Consider the following 18,786-nt stretch of genomic DNA (forward strand, 5'->3'; position numbering starts at 1 on the left):
CTGTGTTTCTGCTTCCACAATTCTTTCTCTGGATGTGGATAGTGTTCTTTCTCATAAGTCCCTCAGAAATATGCTGGATCATTGCATTGCTGCTAGTAGGAAAGTCTGATTGTGCCACATTCGATTGTACCACAGTGTATCAGTCTCTGTGTACAATGTTCTCCTGGTTCTGCTCCTTTCATTCTGCATCAATTCCTGGAGGTCATTCCAGTTCACATGGAATTCCTACAGTCCATTATTCCTTTTAGCACAATAGTATTCCATCACCAACAGATACAATTTGTTCAGGCATTCCCCAATTGAAGGGCATCCCCTCATTTTCCAAGTTTTTGCCATCACAAAGAGAGCAAGAGAGCAGCTATAAATATGAATTTTTAGTGTAAACTTTGAGACAACTTTCATGGATGTAAAGTTACCAAAGAATGACCATTATAAAAAAAATGAAGATGACACAAAAAATCTAGCTACCCAGGCAGAATGCAGAACAAGAAGTTCCCCTCGATTCTCTTACTGCATACAAAAGATAGCTGGGATTCATTTATCCCACAGCATACTTCTCTTCCTTATACTGAATATTCTAAGCCTAAGTGACTTTGGTTAACACATAGACTGGGATGAAAACCTCAAAGGAAGCAGTCTGAAAAGCAGTCTGAACAAGTATTTGGCAGACACACACTCCCACAGAAGTTACAGTGCTGAGGGAAGTGAGAACATCTTTTAGTGTTGTGTTTATAAGAGAAGAGACTGTCATTCAAATTTCTCATTTCCTTCTTCCACATCTTTCAAGGTGAGAACTTCCAAAGAACCTTTTCCTTTGTCCCTCTCTGTATTGGCTCATTGGTTTCTCTAAAGCATGCCCTGTCAATTAGATACATGATTTCTAGCTGTTTGAAAAAAATCTTCACTTTCAATCACCTTGATTAACTCTTAGACTTTCTCTTTTAGCTTTTTTCCTTCCCTCACAGGTAGAATGGATTGAAGTATCATGTGGAATCACTCAATCTTCATGTTTTCCTTCAACCATTTTATTCTTTCCAGTCTGCTGGTTTGTACTTTTGTTGGGTTTCACAGAATAGTGGGTATCCTTCATTGGTCTTTCAATGAGGATGACAGTGAAGGGTCTCTTTGTTCAGGATTTACACATTTATCTGCCATGATTGTTGCAATATCCCTAAACATCTGCTCCAGGTGTGTGTGTCATTCTTTATCTGATACTTGTACTTCTCCTTTTGTTAAAATCTGCTTACAGATTTTAGTCTGGTCTTATCAGAAAAAAACTAGTCATTTGTTGTCTAAGGCAGGAAAGGAGAGGATTTAGATTACAAAATGTTAGAAAACAAATGTTAAAAATTGTTTCTACATGTAATTGGGAAAAGATAATAAACTATTACTGAAGGGAAAAAAGAATTTGACAAAAAACCAGTCACAAGTGATTATTTGGTTATATAATGCTAAATTCTATGATAGTTTGATCTTTTCCACTAATTAATTGAAGGAACTAGTTGTCTTTGGGTCAGAAATACCAAAGGGTTAAGTAACAGAATTTTTAATCTGTTCTGTGTTGCAATGAGAAGAGAATTGGCATGGATTCTGAGAACCTGAGCTTAAGTCCCAACTGTGATAATGAATATTTATGGTCCTGGTTAAGTCATTTAGCCTGCTCAAACCTCAGGTCCTCCATCTGTTAATATACTCAGATGAATTTTTGATTTAATTGGTGAGAGTATTACTGGTGTTTATGACCATCCAAGCATTCCTTTTCATCCTGTATGATTCTATTTCATGTACTTCTGTAAATCCTACACAGAAGACCCACTCTGTACCCTAGAGTCTTTCCCTTTGGTCTTTTTATATTGTGTAGATTCTGGTGAATTCCACCCTTGGAATATCCATCTGTTATCTTTTATTCTTCCCATATGACTAATCCACCTCCCCCTCTTTCCTTATCATGCATGTCGCTAGTTCCTTTTTATTTTTTTGCCACTTCTTATGCCCAATCTTGTTGGTAATATGCTACAGTATACTCATAACTTCTCTATATCTTTGAAAAAGAAGTTAAACAGGTTATAAAAGAACTTCCTAAGAAAAAAGATATCAGGATTAAATGGATTTACATGTGAATCTTACCAAACACTTAAAGATCATCTCATTTCATCATTAAACAAATTATTTAGAACAATTGGTAAAGGAGTCCTGCCAATTTCTTCTTATGAAACAAACATAATGTTAATACTTAAACCAGGAAGAGCAAAAACAAGAGAAAGAAAATTATAGGCCAGTTTCATTAATGAATTTAAATACAGAAATTCTAAATAAAATATTAGCCAGGAGACTACAACAGCTGTATAATCACAAAGATTACATACATCATGACAAAACAGCATGGTTTGGTTTAATATAAGGAATGGTTTAATATAAGGAAAACTATTAACATGTTTAAATCAACAAAAAGGAATAAAAACGTGATTATATCAATAGATGCAGAAAAAGTTTTTGAAAAAAATACAATACTTATTCCCACTAAAAACACTTGAAAGCATAGGCATAATTGGATTTTTCCTTATATTAACAAAAAGCATGTTTAAAACCATTAGCAAACATTATCTTGTAATGGGGTAAGTTAGAAGCCTTCCCTATAAGATCAGGAGTAAAACAAGGATGCCCATTATCACCAATATTATTTAATATTGTACTAGAAATGCTAGCAATAGCAAAAAGAGAAGAAAATAAAATTGACTATTAGAATGGGAAAAGAGGTGATAAAACTAGTTATTTTCACAGAGTATATGATATATATATATATATAAAAATCCTAGAAATTTAATTAAAATTAGCTGAAACTATAAATAATTTTAACAAAGTAACAGAATACAAAATAAATCCACATAAATCATTAGCATTTCTATTTATCACTAACAATGTCTTGCAGGAAGAGCAAGTAAATTAACCTTAAATAGAATAAAATTCCTAGGAATATATCTTCTTCTTTTTTCTTTTTTTAAACATTTATTAATATTTATTTTTTAGAAGAGTTAACATGGTTACATAACTCATGCTCTTACTTTCCCCTTCACCCCCTGGCTTCCCCCTCCCCCCTATAGCAGATGTGTATTTCCATTGGTTTTAACATGTGTCATTGATCAAGACCTATTTCCAAATTGTTGATAGTTGCATTGGTGTGGTAGTTTTGAGTCTACATAGGGATATATCTTCTAAAACAAATCCAGAAACTATACAAACATAATTATAAAATACTTTTTATACAAATAAAGTCAAATTTAAATAATTGGAGGAATCAATTATTCATGAATAGGCAGAGTCAAGAGAATTAAAATGACAGTTCTACCTAAGTTAATCTATGTATTCAATTCCCCCCAATTAAATTATCAACAAATTATTTTATTGAACTAGAAAAAAAAACAAAATTCATTTCAAAAAACAAAAGGTTAACATTATAAGGGGAAATAATTTTTTTTCTTTTTTTTTTTTAAACCCTTGTACTTTGGTGTATTTTCTCATAGGTGGAAGATTGGTAAGGGTGGGCAATGGGGGTCAAGTGACTTGCCCAGGGTCACACAGCTGGGAAGTGGCTGAGGCCGGGTTTGAACCTAGGACCTCCTGTCTCTAGGCCTGACTCTCACTCCACTGAGCTACCCAGCTGCCCCCCATGGGGGAAATAATTTTTAAAAATTTTAAGGAAGGGGACCTAGGAATTCTGATTTAAAACTATATTACAAAGCAGCAATTATCAAAACTGGTACTGGCTAAGAAATAGAAAAGTAGGTAAGTGGAACAGAATAGACCTAGAATAAACAGCATAAAAGATTATAGTATTCTTGTGTTTGACTAAGGTAAAGATCCAAATTTTAGGAATAAGAATTCACTATTTGCTAAAAATTATTGGGAAAACTAGGAATAGTTTGACAGAAACTAGATATAGACCAGTATCTTGCACCATTTACCAAGATAAGATAAAAATTGATACATGACCTAGAGATATTATAATAAATTGAAATAAACTAAAATAAAATAGAGATATTATAAATAAATTGAAACAAGAAACAAATTACCCATCAAATTTATGGATAGGAGAAGAATTTCTCAACAAGCAAAAGATAGAAAGCATTGTGAAATATAAAATATATAATTTGGATACATTAAATAGAATAATTTTTGTACAAATAAAACTAGTGAAGTCAAGATTAGAAGCAAAGTAACAAAATAGGAAAAAATTTTTTAGTTTCTTGATAAGAGGTCTCTTATCTAAAATATATATGGAGTTAACAAACTATATATATCTAAAATATATAGAGAGGGGCAGCTGGATGGCTCAGTGGATTGAGAGCCTGACCTAGAGATGAGTCCTAGGTTCAAATCTGGCCTTAAACACTTCCCAGCTGTGTGACCCTGGGCAAGTCACTTAACCCTCATCGCCTAGCCCTTACCATTCTTTTGCCTTCAAACCAATATACAGTATCGAGTCTAAGATAGAAGGTAAGGGTTTAAAAAAATAAATATATAGATAACTTTGTCAAATATATAAGAACATGAGTCTTTTCTAAATTGATAAATGGCTAAAAGATATGGTCAGTTTTTGGATGAAGAAATCAAAGCTATATATATCTATACTGAAATGCTCTAAATAACTATTAACTAGAGAAATGCAAATCAAAACAACTCTTAAATATCTTATACCTCTCAGATTGGCTAAAATGATAAAAGAAGAAAATAACAAATGCTGGAGGAGATGTGTAAAAATAGGAATATATTGTTGGTGGAACTGTGAACTGATCCAACCATTTTGGAGAGCAATCTGGAATTATATTGAAAGAGTTATAAAATTGTTTTTATCTTTTAATCCAGTAATAATACTATTAGAAAGAAAAGAAAGTATGTTTAAAAATATTTATAGTACTATTTTTTGTGATGGCAAAGAACTGTTAACTCAAGGTATGTCCATCAATTAGGAAATGACAGAATAAGTTATGGTATCTGATTATAATGGAATACTATTGTGCCATAAAAGATGACAAACGAGATAACAAAAAACCTTGAAAGACTCATTCAAAGTGATGCAAAGTGAAGGGAGAGGAACGAAGGAAACATTTACAGAGTAACAAAATAATGTATGATGATAAACTGTGAGTAACAACCATTATTAATGAGGTGAGGACAGACCCAGGACAACTCCAAAGGACTCATGACGAAAAAGAATATCCACTGCATAAAAGGAACAGATGGAGTCCAAATGCAGAATGAAATATTCTTTATTTTATTTCCTGCATTTTTTTCTAGTGTAAGCAATGTGTCTTGTTTCACAAGATGATGACCATGGAAATATGTATTCTATGATAATATTTATTTAATTTATATTCTCTACCTTCTTGGGGGGGGTGGAAGGGAGGAAGAAAAAAAGAATGAGACAGATTTTTGGTCATAGCTAGTGTGAAAATTTGTTTCTCTTGGATAAGCATATTTATTATATTTTATTAATGTGTATTATTGTTATGTTACATATAACATTGTGTCACATATATAAAATAAAAATCAATGGTAACAAAAATGTTGTTCCTTCATTTGTAGTTGCATAGCATCACTTGGGAAATATTAAAAATGTTGAAAAGATGGGCTTTGGTGGCAGAGAGAAAACTGTTTTCTTGAAAATACTGTGTAAGTTCCTGTAATTGATCAAGTTCACTTTTCTTCATCTGTTCAATACTGGCCTCAGTTTATTGTCTTGCTACAGTGCCTGCCCAAATTGTATGTATTGATGGACTAATTCAATGAACTTCCCACCCAGCTATAAATCATAGTTTGAACAATATGAATTTTACATCCACTTGGTTTTTCCCTTTGTCTTCTATGTCCTTCAAGCACTTCATTTAATCTTCTAATAAAACCTAAGGATCCCTATGTTTTACCATATATCCTGCTGCTATATCCTTAGGACTTCTGGATTTTCTCTGGCCATACAGGGGAACTTCTTTCTCTCAGTTTCCTCACCTAATTAGAATGTAAGCTTTTTGAGAGCAGAGACTATTTCCCTTTTTCTATTTGTATAACAAGCTGTTAGCACAGTGCTGGGCACATAATAAGTACTTGTATTTTTTAAATTTATTCATTCATTCACCTCTGAATTTTTCCATGCCTCTGAAATTATCCTTTCTTTAATATGTCTTAAAAACTGATTGACTAATGCTTTTAAAAGTGTCATTGCTAGCATGGATTTCTTCTGTATGCATTCTGGGGAGCTCCAGCTATTTTTTCTGACTCCATTTTCTTGAATGTCATTTTCAATTCCTCATCTAGCACATTAGATACTAAGATGTTATAGTACAAATGTAATAATTCAACTGTCATAGATAATAACAATGGATTTCTGTAGAAATTCCGGCAGATCTAGTTAATTCTACTTCTATTTGTCATCCTCTTTCCAATTTCAACTATAAATGCTTTTTGAATGATGATTTGGCTTAGTTCACTTGTCTGCCAAGCTCTCTATAGGGTAGCCTTCACTTTACTCCTTTTCCCTATTTTATAAGATGAAATACTCATGATCTTTATTTATTTCCTTTTGTAATGTTCCAAATGATCTTGTGCTCCAAATAGACTGGATGTCTCTCCACCTTCAAGGACATCAAAGTGTTTCCAGACTGAGGCAATTTCAGGCTCTTTGGTCTCTTCTGAAGACAGTATTTTATACTAGTGAAGTTTCTTTAAGAAATGACAAATAAGAGATCACAAATTTCAAGTTGGAAGAGATCTGAGGAGTAATTTAGTCCTGTTCAATCATTTAATAGTTGAAGAAGTAGAAGTTCAAAAAGATTAAATATTTTATACAAAGACACTGATTTTTACTTTTGTTTATTTATTTCTCAGTGTCAATTGCTGATTTAAATAGATCACTTTGGAGCTGTTGCTGTGGCACTCAGTATTTTTAAGTTCATCTTTATCCTTTATCCTAATCTGGAGCTAATTTTGGCCTTAGTTTTAATCAATCAATCAATGATACATATACATGCATGTACACACACGTACACAAACACATTGACACACACTTAGAGTTGATTCTGAAATTACTTCTATGCCAATAACCAATATTTTCTTGCCTGATATGATAGAACTTGTTTTGTTATATTGGTCAGTGTTCACTATGTTTAGTATCTTCCAACTGTTTTCTTTAAAAAAAACATCCACCTTATACAGGTACAATCTAGATTTTTGTTTCTTTCATTTCTTAATCCTAAACCACATTTCCAATATTTTTCATCTTCCCTTGTGTATTCCCTTTACATGACTGAAGACCAAGGGATATTTGAACTTGGTTGGGGATTCTTATTAAATTCTTCATATATATTTTTTCTTCTTCTCAAGTCTCCGTAGCAGATGGTGTTTCATAAAAACTGTAACCATCTCTACAATGGTCTCTTTACTATTTTTTCATGAGCATGGCAAACCAAAATTGATGCATTTCACATGAAATACTGTCTCTTGAACATATGATGAAGCCAGTGCCAACAATTCCTTTATCTGTTTCCCTGAGGAGAAGATGTTTCATTCTGGTGAAATGTCATTATGTCTTGAATTTTCATTTACAATGAAAATGTCCAAATGGGTCAGATCCCCCTCCAGCAGCGATTCTATTTGTTGATTGTTGGACAAAGACCTAATATTTAGTGTACTGATCAGTAAATTTAGGTTGAAATATGGTCAGTATGCTCTACATAATTTTTGTACCATTTTGTACCATATTCCAACCATTATAAGCTTACTCTTTCATATCTTCCTTGACCAAAGAATGAATAATTCAGTAATTAATCTTTAGATGAGGAATCTCTCTGTTCTTGGTTAGGTTAGTCCTTGGACAGCACTTAGGTTTGTTTGTTTGTTTGTTTGTTTGTTTTTTTGCCGGTACTATACTATATTCAAAGTCTTTCTAGCTTGCTACAAATTTTGGGAGCTTGTTATATGGTGGCAAAGGACACAGTGTCATAATGATAAAACATCAGAGTAAAACTATATTGACAGTTCTTTATCTGGGAATTAGCATGTCATAGAATAGCATCCTTGGAATCAGGAAGGCTTAGGTTCAAATCTTGCTAGTGTGACTATGGGTAAATCATTTAGACTTTTCAGGACCCCAGTCATATTTATGATAATAAGTGATAGACAGGTTGCTGAACTACATTGGTGGAAGCTGTTCTCACACTGAGAATTTCATTCATTTTTTTCATTCACAACATCACAGGACTACTACTCCCTTCCCTTTATACTTTTAATATCTTCCTCATAGAAACATGGTCAGGAAAACATTTTGTTACCTTTAAATCAATTATATAATTATACATGCTTATACAGAAGGAAAATAATATAAACATATATTGCATCAATATGTGTGTTTGTATGTACATATACATATGTAATATAAGTACGTACAAACACAAAACATATATCCCTCAGTTTCATTGCAGATTCTCTAATATTTTCTAAGGTAACCATCATACCATTAGCAAATAGTTTTATCTGCTCTTTGCCTTTCTTCCTTAATTTCTTCCTCTTGTTTTTTCTATGTTATATGCTATATAGCCAAATAAAAAAGACTTTTCTTTATTATATGATTATATATATTATATAATTTTATATTATATTATTTTATTTAGAACACACACACACACGCGCACACACACACACACACACCAATCATGCCAGCCACTAGGATAGAAATGTCTCATGATACATGGAGAGTGGATTAGGATTTTCTAGCTCTAGTTCATTCAAATGAAAGCCTTGACCATATGTAAGCTGTCCCCCTGCTTGGCATATGTAGGATGCCTTCCCACACTCCACCTTGTAGGATCTCATCCAAATTAGATGACTTGAGGGCTGGAGTTTTGCCCACATGCCCCAAAGGATAGGAGAACAGCAGAGAATTTCGTACTTCCTGGAGAGGATTTCTTTTGTTGTTGCCATTGTCATATTTTGTTCTTTTTATCGTATTTTGTTCTTTTTATTTGTTTTGTTAAATATTTCCCAATTGCATTTTAACCTGGCTCAGGCTACATGCATTTGAGAGTGATGTGGNCGCGCACACACACACACACACACACACACACACACACATATATATATACTCTAAAGTCCAAGCAGGCATTATACAAGCTGAGAACTAAGCTATACTCCATACAGGTTCATAAGGGTTGGGCTCATTTGAACCCTCTGTTTTAAGGAAAAAAATATGATTACTAAGGACACTTGATCAATATATTCAGAGTAAAATGAAGTACAGTTGGTTCTGGTTAGGTCATCCTTTTCTTTGCTTTATTTTATATAATATATTCTTTAGGGCTTCCTGGTGATCTCTCTACATTGTTCTTCCCAAGTCTACTTGTGCCCCAAGTCTACTTGTGCCTGGGCTCAATAAACATTACATTGGCTCAATCCTCACCCAAGGAGAAATTCCCTTTTCTTCGACTCAGCTATTAACCAATCACATTATCTCTATTCTTAGTAGAGCAAATCAGTTTAATTGTATCAGAAAATAACCAGTAGCAGCAGGCACAGATAGTACAAATTGTAATAAACACCATCTATCTCTCATACACCCTGCAGCATGAAGGCTCTTTTCCTCCCCTCTGTCATTTCCATACCTTGGGAAGATAAACCATTCAGTTTCACTGCCTCATCTCAAACCACTGAACAGTGGGAAGGAAAAACCAGGCAATCACTCATGAGAATGCTTTAGCCATCTTCAGACAGGGTTTGGGTTATCGTGATTGTTCTGCAAGCTTGTAAGGTCCTTGTCTTCTCTGCATGTTGGCTTCTCCCATTGTGCTGTTTACTGGCTCAGCAGGATGACAATGAAGCTGCTCCAGGGAAGTAGCTTTGGAAAAAAAAAAGTCCATGGTTATACACTGAAAGATAACACATAAGTTTTATACAAGTCAGATATTGCTGGTGGTAGATAGAACTATGATACTTATGGTTATATTGTTATAAAATATTTGGGTTTACATTTCTTAGATAGACTATAAGTTCCCTCATGGCAGGGGTTAATATTTCATTCTGTATCTGTCTGGTACCCAGTAGTATTTTACACACAGTAAATGCGTAATGTTTATTATTGTTCTTGTTATATAGTATTTAAATGTTACAATGAACATACCATATATTATATTATTGTCATTTGTTGCTCATAACACTCCTGTGAAGTAAAGTAGGTATTATTGCCCCAATTTTACAAATAAATTTAGTGAGACTTAAAGAAATTAAGTGACTTGCCCAAAGTCATATGAATAGCAGGGAATGGAGGTAAAACTCTCAGTCCAGCACTTGTTACACACATACGCATGCTCACATACACATATTTATTGCTACTTTTTAATACTCATCTTCAAATCTTGTATATTGTCCTCCTTAATCCCTCCTTTCTACTTATAGCCACGGGAACTGTAATCTCTAATATAATTAACACAATTAAATGACATGCCTATCAATTGCCCTATGGCTCTGTTCACCATTTCTGTAACCTCCCAGTCCAAAATACTCTACTGGTCATCAGTCCCTTATATGTGTGTCTTTTTCTTATTAGAATGTAAGCTCTCAGCTCTTAATATTTAAGTGTTTAATATATACTTTAAATTCATTTAATTCTTACTAATTACATAATGTATACTTTTTCATTTAATTCATAATATTAAAGCATTTAATATATACTTTTTATTTAATTCTAAATATTTAAATGCTTAATGTATACATTTTATTTATTTAATTTTTAATATTTAAGTGTTTAATATATACTTTTTATTCATGTAGTTCTCTTCACTATGATTACTATCATACATATTGGTTATGTTTCTGTTTTTAAATTTTGCAAAAAATAACGAAGAAAGCCAAGATATTATGCAATATCCAAAATAACTGCATAATACATGAAAATATCCTAGAAAACTAGGAGAGATTCAATGGTATAGTAAATGAGGTCAGAGATTAAACCTAGATAGTGTCTCATCCAATTTTTGTCAAATAACCATGTCCTGTTTTACAGCCAACGGGTTGGATGATGATTAATGTAATCTTCCTGTCACACATTCCATTTGGCAATATACGTTAAGGAAAATACTGGGAGGTAGCTAATTTTCCCTGGTACTTGGACTTCAAAAGCAGTCAGTTGATTAATGGAATGTTGACAATTTTCGATGCTTTTTTAGTTAAAGGATAACATATATACTTATTGTCTTCTGTCTAAAGTTGGCACATTTTCCAGTGGGGATAAACAAATTCCTTAGTGTGGCATTTAAAGCCTGCTGCAATCTGGCTTCAGCTGCTTCCAGACTTATTTCACATCTCACTGGTTGTATATTTCAGCCAAACTGCCTTAATTTGGTTTACCCTGAACCTGGAATTTCAACTCTTACCTTGATGTCTTTGAATATGCTGTTTCCCATACTTGGAAAGAACTTTATATTCATCTTTACTTTTTAAGGTTCTTCCTTGTAGGGTGAAACTTAGGTGTCACCTCCTGTGCTAACCCTTTCCTCTTTCCTATGCCTGTTAGAGCCCCCCTTTTCCCTCACATTTACTTATCTGTTCATGTTTTGTAGTTGTCAACACTGACCTAATCGCTATAGTTTTGTTAACTTTTCATTTTTGGACTAATTATAGTTTTTAAAATATTATTTGATTAATGATTTAAAAAGTAACTAACAGAGACAAAATGGAAAATAATTGAAGTAACTGCGGCACTGATTTTGACAGATGTAAAAACAATTGTAAATTAGTCTTTGAATATGTTGAGAATAAATTTGGACAGCTAAACTGTCAAAGCGTTCTTTCAGTTATTTAAAAATAGCAATACTGATTTTTCCTTTCACTTTCTGTGTAAATGTGTGTGTGTGTGTGTGTGTGTGTGTGTGTGTGTGTGTGTGTGTGTGTTTTGTTTAGGATTATTGGGCAAGTGAGTCTGGAATATTATTCAAATCTTGCAATGCTAGTAAAGTGATGAGACAAATTGTATTTTCCTTCACTCTTTTTCTATTCTGCTTTGAAAAAAAAAGTTTGGTACCAGAAGGACACAGGCCTTGAACAGTAAGGAACAGGACAAGTCAATATAAAGGTACTTTGGCAGAATATGCAGGAATTCTGCACAGAATATTCTTGTGCTGTCCATAGCTTGAGAGATTTATATAAATTGTTGTTGTTTTTAATAGAAATGGACTTGAGAGGGGCAGCTAGGTGATTTAGTGGAGAACCAAGTGTGGAGATGAGGTCTTGGGTTCATTTGTGACTTCAGACACTTCTTCACTGTGTAATAATGAGCAAATCACTTGACTCCCATTTGCCTAGCCTTTACGACTCTTCTGTATTGGAAATGATGTTTAGTATCAATTCTAAGACAGAAGGTAAGGATTTAAAAAAAAGAAACAGACTTGAGAGTTATCTTTGGTAGCAGCAAAGCTGTCTGACAGCTGGGAGAACTGGCAAACTCTTTCCATTAAGCATAAAAATGACCTACAAGGCAGGTTGGGCTCTAGTTTCTTCTGACAATCCTCTGAAAAGGGAATGGATGAGATGACATGCTTTTGTTTGTTTGTTTTGTTCAGTACCCAAATGCCACTGAAAGGCATCTTCCTATACTTCTGCCTGATGGCCAGTTTCCTAAAAATCAATGGAAAAGAGAAGTTATGGGAAGTGGAGGAGAATAGCTACCAAGTTCATTGCTTTGAGGTTTAGTTTGAAAGGAATCCAAGAAAGGATATATTCATTAGGCTATGTCATGGACAGGAATAAATGGGGCTTACCCAAAAGGAAAGTGTAAGACTGGAATGCTTAGGGCTCATATTTACACTGAATTTAGATCTCCATAGCTTTCATATATTTATTGGTAAGTAGATGAATAGCTGAGACAAAAAGTCTTCAAGCTTTAAACTTTTTCTTTCTTTCTTTTTTTTAAATGTACTCTAAGTGGTTAGTAAATATTCATTTAGTGTTTACTATGGGACAGCTTGGTGACACAGTGGATACAGTGATAGGCCTGGAGGCAGAAAGATTCCTTTTCCTAAGTTCAAATCTGGCCTCAGACACTTAGTATCTGTGTGATCTTGGGCAAGGCACTTTGCCTTGTTTGCCTCAATTTTCTCATTTGTAAAATGAGCCAGAGAAAGAAATAGCAACCTACTCCAGTATCTTTGTCAAGAAAACTCCAAATGGCGTTATGAAGAGCCAGGCATGATTGAACAACAGCTGCAAAAAATTTTCTAGGTACTGTGCTAAGCCGTGGAGATTATTATTTTTCTTATACTGTATTAATTCTTATGTCACATTAGGGAGAATTACTATTTACTCCTATGTCTGGGATCTGGGTCAGAGATTCCATCCAGTCTACTCTTTTTTTGCATTTTATTTGTCCTTAGGAATCTCAAAGAATGTCTTTCTTTTTTAAAGAATTTGGTTAATAAGTGAAGGATGCCAGGGTTCTCCTCCTTTGTAGTGATCTGTCCATCTATGGGGATGGAGAGGGGTGGATGGTTTGATAGACCACCCCTTAATTAGCTAAATGCTAATCTAAAAATGTCTTGGGATGTTCAAAGTTGGAGCTATTTAATGAGTTTCTACAACCATTTTTTAAGCTGCCTGACCCAGCTTCCAGGTTGTCCCTGGTCATTAGAAACAACTATAGAGAAATATATCTATTGGTCATGATGCTGGTTTAACCAATAAATGGATATATTCAATAAACTTGTATTCTTACCCTAAATTTAGTCTCTTGAGATAATTTTAGTTACTATAGGATATGACAAACAAAGCCAAAAAAGAAAGATAAATCAGACCCCAATTTAAAGGAACATATTTATTCCTTTTTTTTTTAATTTATTTTTATTTTATTGATTAATTAGGAAAAATTTTCCATGGTTACATGATTCATGTTCTTTCCCTGCCCTGCTCGCACCCACCTCCCATAGCTAACATACAATTTCACTGGGTTTTACATGTGTCATTGATCAAGAACTATTTCCATAATACTGATATTTGCACTAGGGTGATCATTTAGAGCAGTGGTTCCCAAACTTTTTTGGCCTACCGCCCCCTTTCCAGAAAAAATATTACTTAGCCCCCTGGAAATTAATTTTTAAAAATTTTAATAGCAATTAATAGGAAAGACAAATGCACCTGTGGCCATCACTGCCTCCTAGGATCGCTGCAGCACCCACCGGGGGTGGTAGTGCCTGCTCACTTTGAGAATCACTGGTTTAGAGTCTACATCCTCAATCATATCCCCATCAACCCATGTGGTCAAGCAGTTGTTTTTCTTCTGTCTTTCTGCTCCCATTGTTTTTTCTCCAGATGTGGGTAGCGTTCTTTCTCATAAGTTCCTCAGAGTTGTCCTGGATCATTGCATTGCTGCTAGTAGAGAAGTCCATTACATTCAATTGTACCACAGTGTATCTGTCTCTGTGTATATGTTCTCCAGAAGGAACATATATTCTAATGGGGGAGACAATATGTAAATATCTGAGCACCTACAAAATAGATAATCTAAAACATATTAGCAGGGAGATATCCATGGTTAGAGAGTATTGCATGGAGAAAGAGCTGCTAGAGGAAAAGCAGGAAAAAATATAGTTGTGAAAACCTTAAAAAGACATAGTGTCTGGAAATAGGTGATCCATGATGTCAAATGTAGCAGAGAATTGGGATTGAGTAAAGGCTGGTTGGCTTGGCAATTTCTCACTGGTAGCTTTGAAGAGAGAGTTTCAGTTGAATTATGATATCAGAAGCCAAACTGTAGAGGTTTTCAAAGAGGATGAGAGAAGAGGAAGTGGCATCACTTCTTGTAAATGGCTTTCTCAGGGAATTTAATCACAAAAGGAAGCCATATGATAGTAGTTGGTGGGGACAGTTAAAACAAAAGAAGTTTGAAGTTAGAGTATAAACTTGAATTGATTTAATGCTTCATTTAAAGTAATATATAATATTACAATTGTAAAAAAGATAATAAAATTATGTACCTTGTTTTGAAATGCATCTTAGTTATATGATTTAATTTATTAGACTAACAAAGTTTATTTTCTTTAAAATCAAGAGGTCTGTTTCTGATTCTCCTATATTTTGATTTATTAAAGGAGACTTGGACCACTACTTTTAAGGGTAGATACATAAATTCATCAACATTTTAAAATATCAGAATGAAATAGAAATAGAAAAATGGGAATTTTGTAAGCAAATTTTGTACATTTTGCAAGCAAAATGCTACCTTGTCTGTTAATACCAAATAAAGTGGCATCTGTGATATCTGTGAAATTTTCAACCTTTGCTTTTGACAGGGTTTGACTTAGAAGTTTGATCCTACCCTGGGGGAGCATAATATCACATAAAGTAGTATTTTATTTTTAGGGACCAAAGAAATCCTCTACACACACACACACACACACACACACACACACACACACACACACACACACACACACACACACACAATCTAGCTCTTCTCCATTTCACTGGCCCAAATAAGTTAGTGCTTCCTACGGATCACACAGCTAGTTAGTAACAGAGCTAATATGAGAATTTAGGCCTTCTGACTTCCAACCAATACTCTTTTAACTTTTCTCTGAAGAAAATTAAGCATTTTACATTATTACAAAAAAAAGTAAAAATCTTTCATTTAGAGTTTATGAACTTTCCACGGAAGCACTTTTCCTAAAAAATCTGAGAAAGAAGCCATGCTTTTTTTAGGGATTGAGAAACAGACTCACATCAGCAGTTAGATAACATTGTTAAGAATTTCTTTATATAGTGTAAAGTACCCAATATTATAATTTCTAATATATCATTAATATATTAATTATGTTGAATTGATGCATATTGAATGAATATTATTTTGAACATCAATTAAAAAATACAGATGTTATTTTTCCTACTTAGACTAATATATTCTTCATAATTGTCTCAAAATATTATAGGTCTTGCAGCAGATTTTCTAGAAATGTATTATAAAAGGCGATATTGCTTTTGAGCTTTTCTAAAGGTCTGAACCGAGGAAACGGGTTCAGAACCTTACTGAGTCATTTCAGAAAAGTCATTTGGTTCCCCTCAGAGTGTCCTTTGATGGGGCTGCAAAGAACATTAATGTCATTCTCAGAGTGTTCTACAGTCCTTGATGTAAACACTTAACTATGACCTTTTAGAAAACATGTCTTTATTTCAGTCCAATTTTAATGAATCACATTAAAATGAGTTAAAAGGACATTTGCTATTTGGATAGAAGACTCAGGGTAAAGGATGTCTTAAAAACTAAGGCAAACACCAGAAAACACTGTCTGCACTAAGATTTCTTAGATCTTTCTCCCTACCTGTGGGATAGTCAAAGCTCTCTACCATGATGATTTGATTTCTCAAATTGTAAAAACTGAAATTTTAAATATAATGTCTTAATATTAGACAATATCATATGTATAGCTATATACATATATGTATGTATAGATAGGTAGATCTAGGTGGATAGATAGACATCGACAGATATTGTGAAGAAGGTACATGGGATAAAAATTGAAGACATTTATTACAATAGATTGTACAGCAAGTAACACTAGACAAAAACCACAATGATAAATCAGAGTCCTAGGCTATGACTAGGAATACCAGGGGACTAATCTCTGTTTTTTCCCCATTTCAGATACACATCTTCCAAGTCCTTGGGTTAGCTTTATACTCAGGTCTTCTTGACTCCGGGTCTAGAACTCTATCTACTACACACTTAGTAGAGGACTAATGCAGAGGGGCGCTAGGTGGCAGAGAGGATAGAATGCTGGACCTCTTTTTCTGAGATCAAATCTGGCTTCAGGTACTCACCAGCTATGGGATTCTGGGAAAGTTACCTGACCTCAATATGCCTTAATTTCCTCAACTGTAATATGGAGATAATAATAGTAATTGCCTCACAGAGTGGTTGTGAGGATAAAATAACTAATAATCGCAAAAGCACTTAGTACAATGTTTGACACATAGTAGGTGCTATTGAAATGCTTATTTCTGTCCATTATTTAAGGTTGCCTCTGGATGAAAACTTGGGAAATGGCAAATTGATATAAAAATATAAGTTCTTATTGTTATTGTTGTTATCTATTTGCCACTGTGATATGTGTCATGATAACTCTGAACCCATTTAAATCTGAATGAAGCTTGACCTTCTTTATTCTCAACTTTTATTTCTGCTATTGCTTAGATTAGTGTTATTTTTAAGGCACATATAACAACAACAAATGACCTGTATATTTAAAAAATAGATTAGTCTTTATTCTATTAATAATGTTACTTGTTTGGGTAACAGCTTCATCAGGCTTCATTAACAAAGTTTTATCTGACAAATGATAGCAAGAGGTTATGAATTAGATGATGCCAATTAATTGGAATCATTCACAAGCAGCAGGACAGCTTAAAAATAATTACTAAAATAAATTAGAGAGAAATTGTGTGCCTCAGAGTAATCATTTCTGTTATTTCCCCCAGAGGAGCTAGAATGCCCATGTTATTTCTCTGTGCCTTTCCCCTTACCTTCATCTCCAAGTGGAGATGATGATCCTGGAGAGTTCATTGTTTCACTCCAGTATAACAAACATTTATTAAATGCCTATTATTTGCAAGGAGCTGAGGATACATAAATGAAACAAGGCATAGTTCTCGCCCATGAGTAGCTCAGAGTGAAGTATGTGTAGGGTTATGAATGTGATATCTACTCACAGATAACTTTAACAAGAGCTAGAAAATTATTATTAGATAGAGTGCCAGGTTTGCAGTCAGGAAGACCTGAGTTCAAATCTGGCCTAAGACACTAACTGTATAACTTGGGGCAAGTCAATTAATCCTATTTGCCTCAGTTTCCTTATCTATAAAATGAACTAGAGAAGGAAATGGCAAACCTCTCTAGTATCTTTGCCAGAAAAACCCCCAAAATGATGTTACAAAGAGTCAGATATAACTGAAACAACTGAACAAAAAGACCGTATCTTTTATGCCTCCATGCCTTTGTCACTTGCTATACACCATCTATTTTCTATCAAATGTATGCCTGTTGAAATCTATTTTCCTAAAAGACCCAGCTCAACGTCTGCCTCTTTTATGAAGGCTTCCTTGATTCCCCCAGTGATGTCATCTCTCTCTATTGAGCCCTCTCATACTATTCAGACTTTTCTAATATATTCAATCATTTTTTTCTGTTGTGGTTTGTTTTTCCTCCATTGAGATTCTTAGGAGGAGAGGACATTCAGGGTTTGTGAATTGTGGAAATGTTATTCAGTTGTTTCAGTTATATTTGACAATTTGTGACCCCATTGGAGGTTTTCTTAATGAAGATGCTGGAGTTTTTTGCCATTTCCTTCTCCAACTCATTTTACAGATAAGGAAATTGAGACAAACATCATTAAGTGATTTGCTGGGGGCCACACAACTATTAAGTCCATAAGGCCAGATTTAAACTCAGGAATTTAAGTCTTCTTGATTCCAAGCTTGGCACTCTGCACTGTATCTCTTAGCTGCTCTGCTGTGTTATGAGTAAGATTAGATTAGCTGGTTATTAGGTATTGATTATATACTGATTAGGAAGTACTTAGCAGGAAGGAGCTGGTGCTGGGAATTCCAGGTTGGAATGAAGGAGGAGGAAGTTTGTCTGTGCTCTGAGTGTGGACTCCATTAGGTGTGGGCAAAAACTGTTGCCAGCCTGGGAGACCTCAGAGCAAAGGACACCCTGTTTCCTGTTTTTCCCCTGGGATCCTGTGTGGTGTGTCATCTAGCAAA

The 18,786-nt window shown here is 34.1% G+C and overlaps 1 protein-coding gene and 1 pseudogene across 1 annotated transcript in view; both read right to left on the reverse strand.

Moving 5' to 3' along the window:
• Nucleotides 1-747: 747 nt before the first annotated feature.
• Nucleotides 748-8,970, reverse strand: LOC123253130 (annotated as a pseudogene).
• Nucleotides 8,971-9,764: 794 nt separating this feature from the next.
• Nucleotides 9,765-18,786, reverse strand: part of RALYL (RALY RNA binding protein like) — a 572,389-nt gene continuing 563,367 nt past the window's right edge. Inside the window, exon 9 of the mRNA XM_044682437.1 lies at nt 9,765-9,911. Within this exon, the coding sequence (XP_044538372.1) occupies nt 9,765-9,911 (147 nt within the window). The remainder of the gene's footprint in view (nt 9,912-18,786) is intronic.

The sequence above is a fragment of the Gracilinanus agilis genome, chromosome 1, assembly GCF_016433145.1.
Source record: "Gracilinanus agilis isolate LMUSP501 chromosome 1, AgileGrace, whole genome shotgun sequence".
Classification (NCBI taxonomy): domain Eukaryota; kingdom Metazoa; phylum Chordata; class Mammalia; order Didelphimorphia; family Didelphidae; genus Gracilinanus; species Gracilinanus agilis.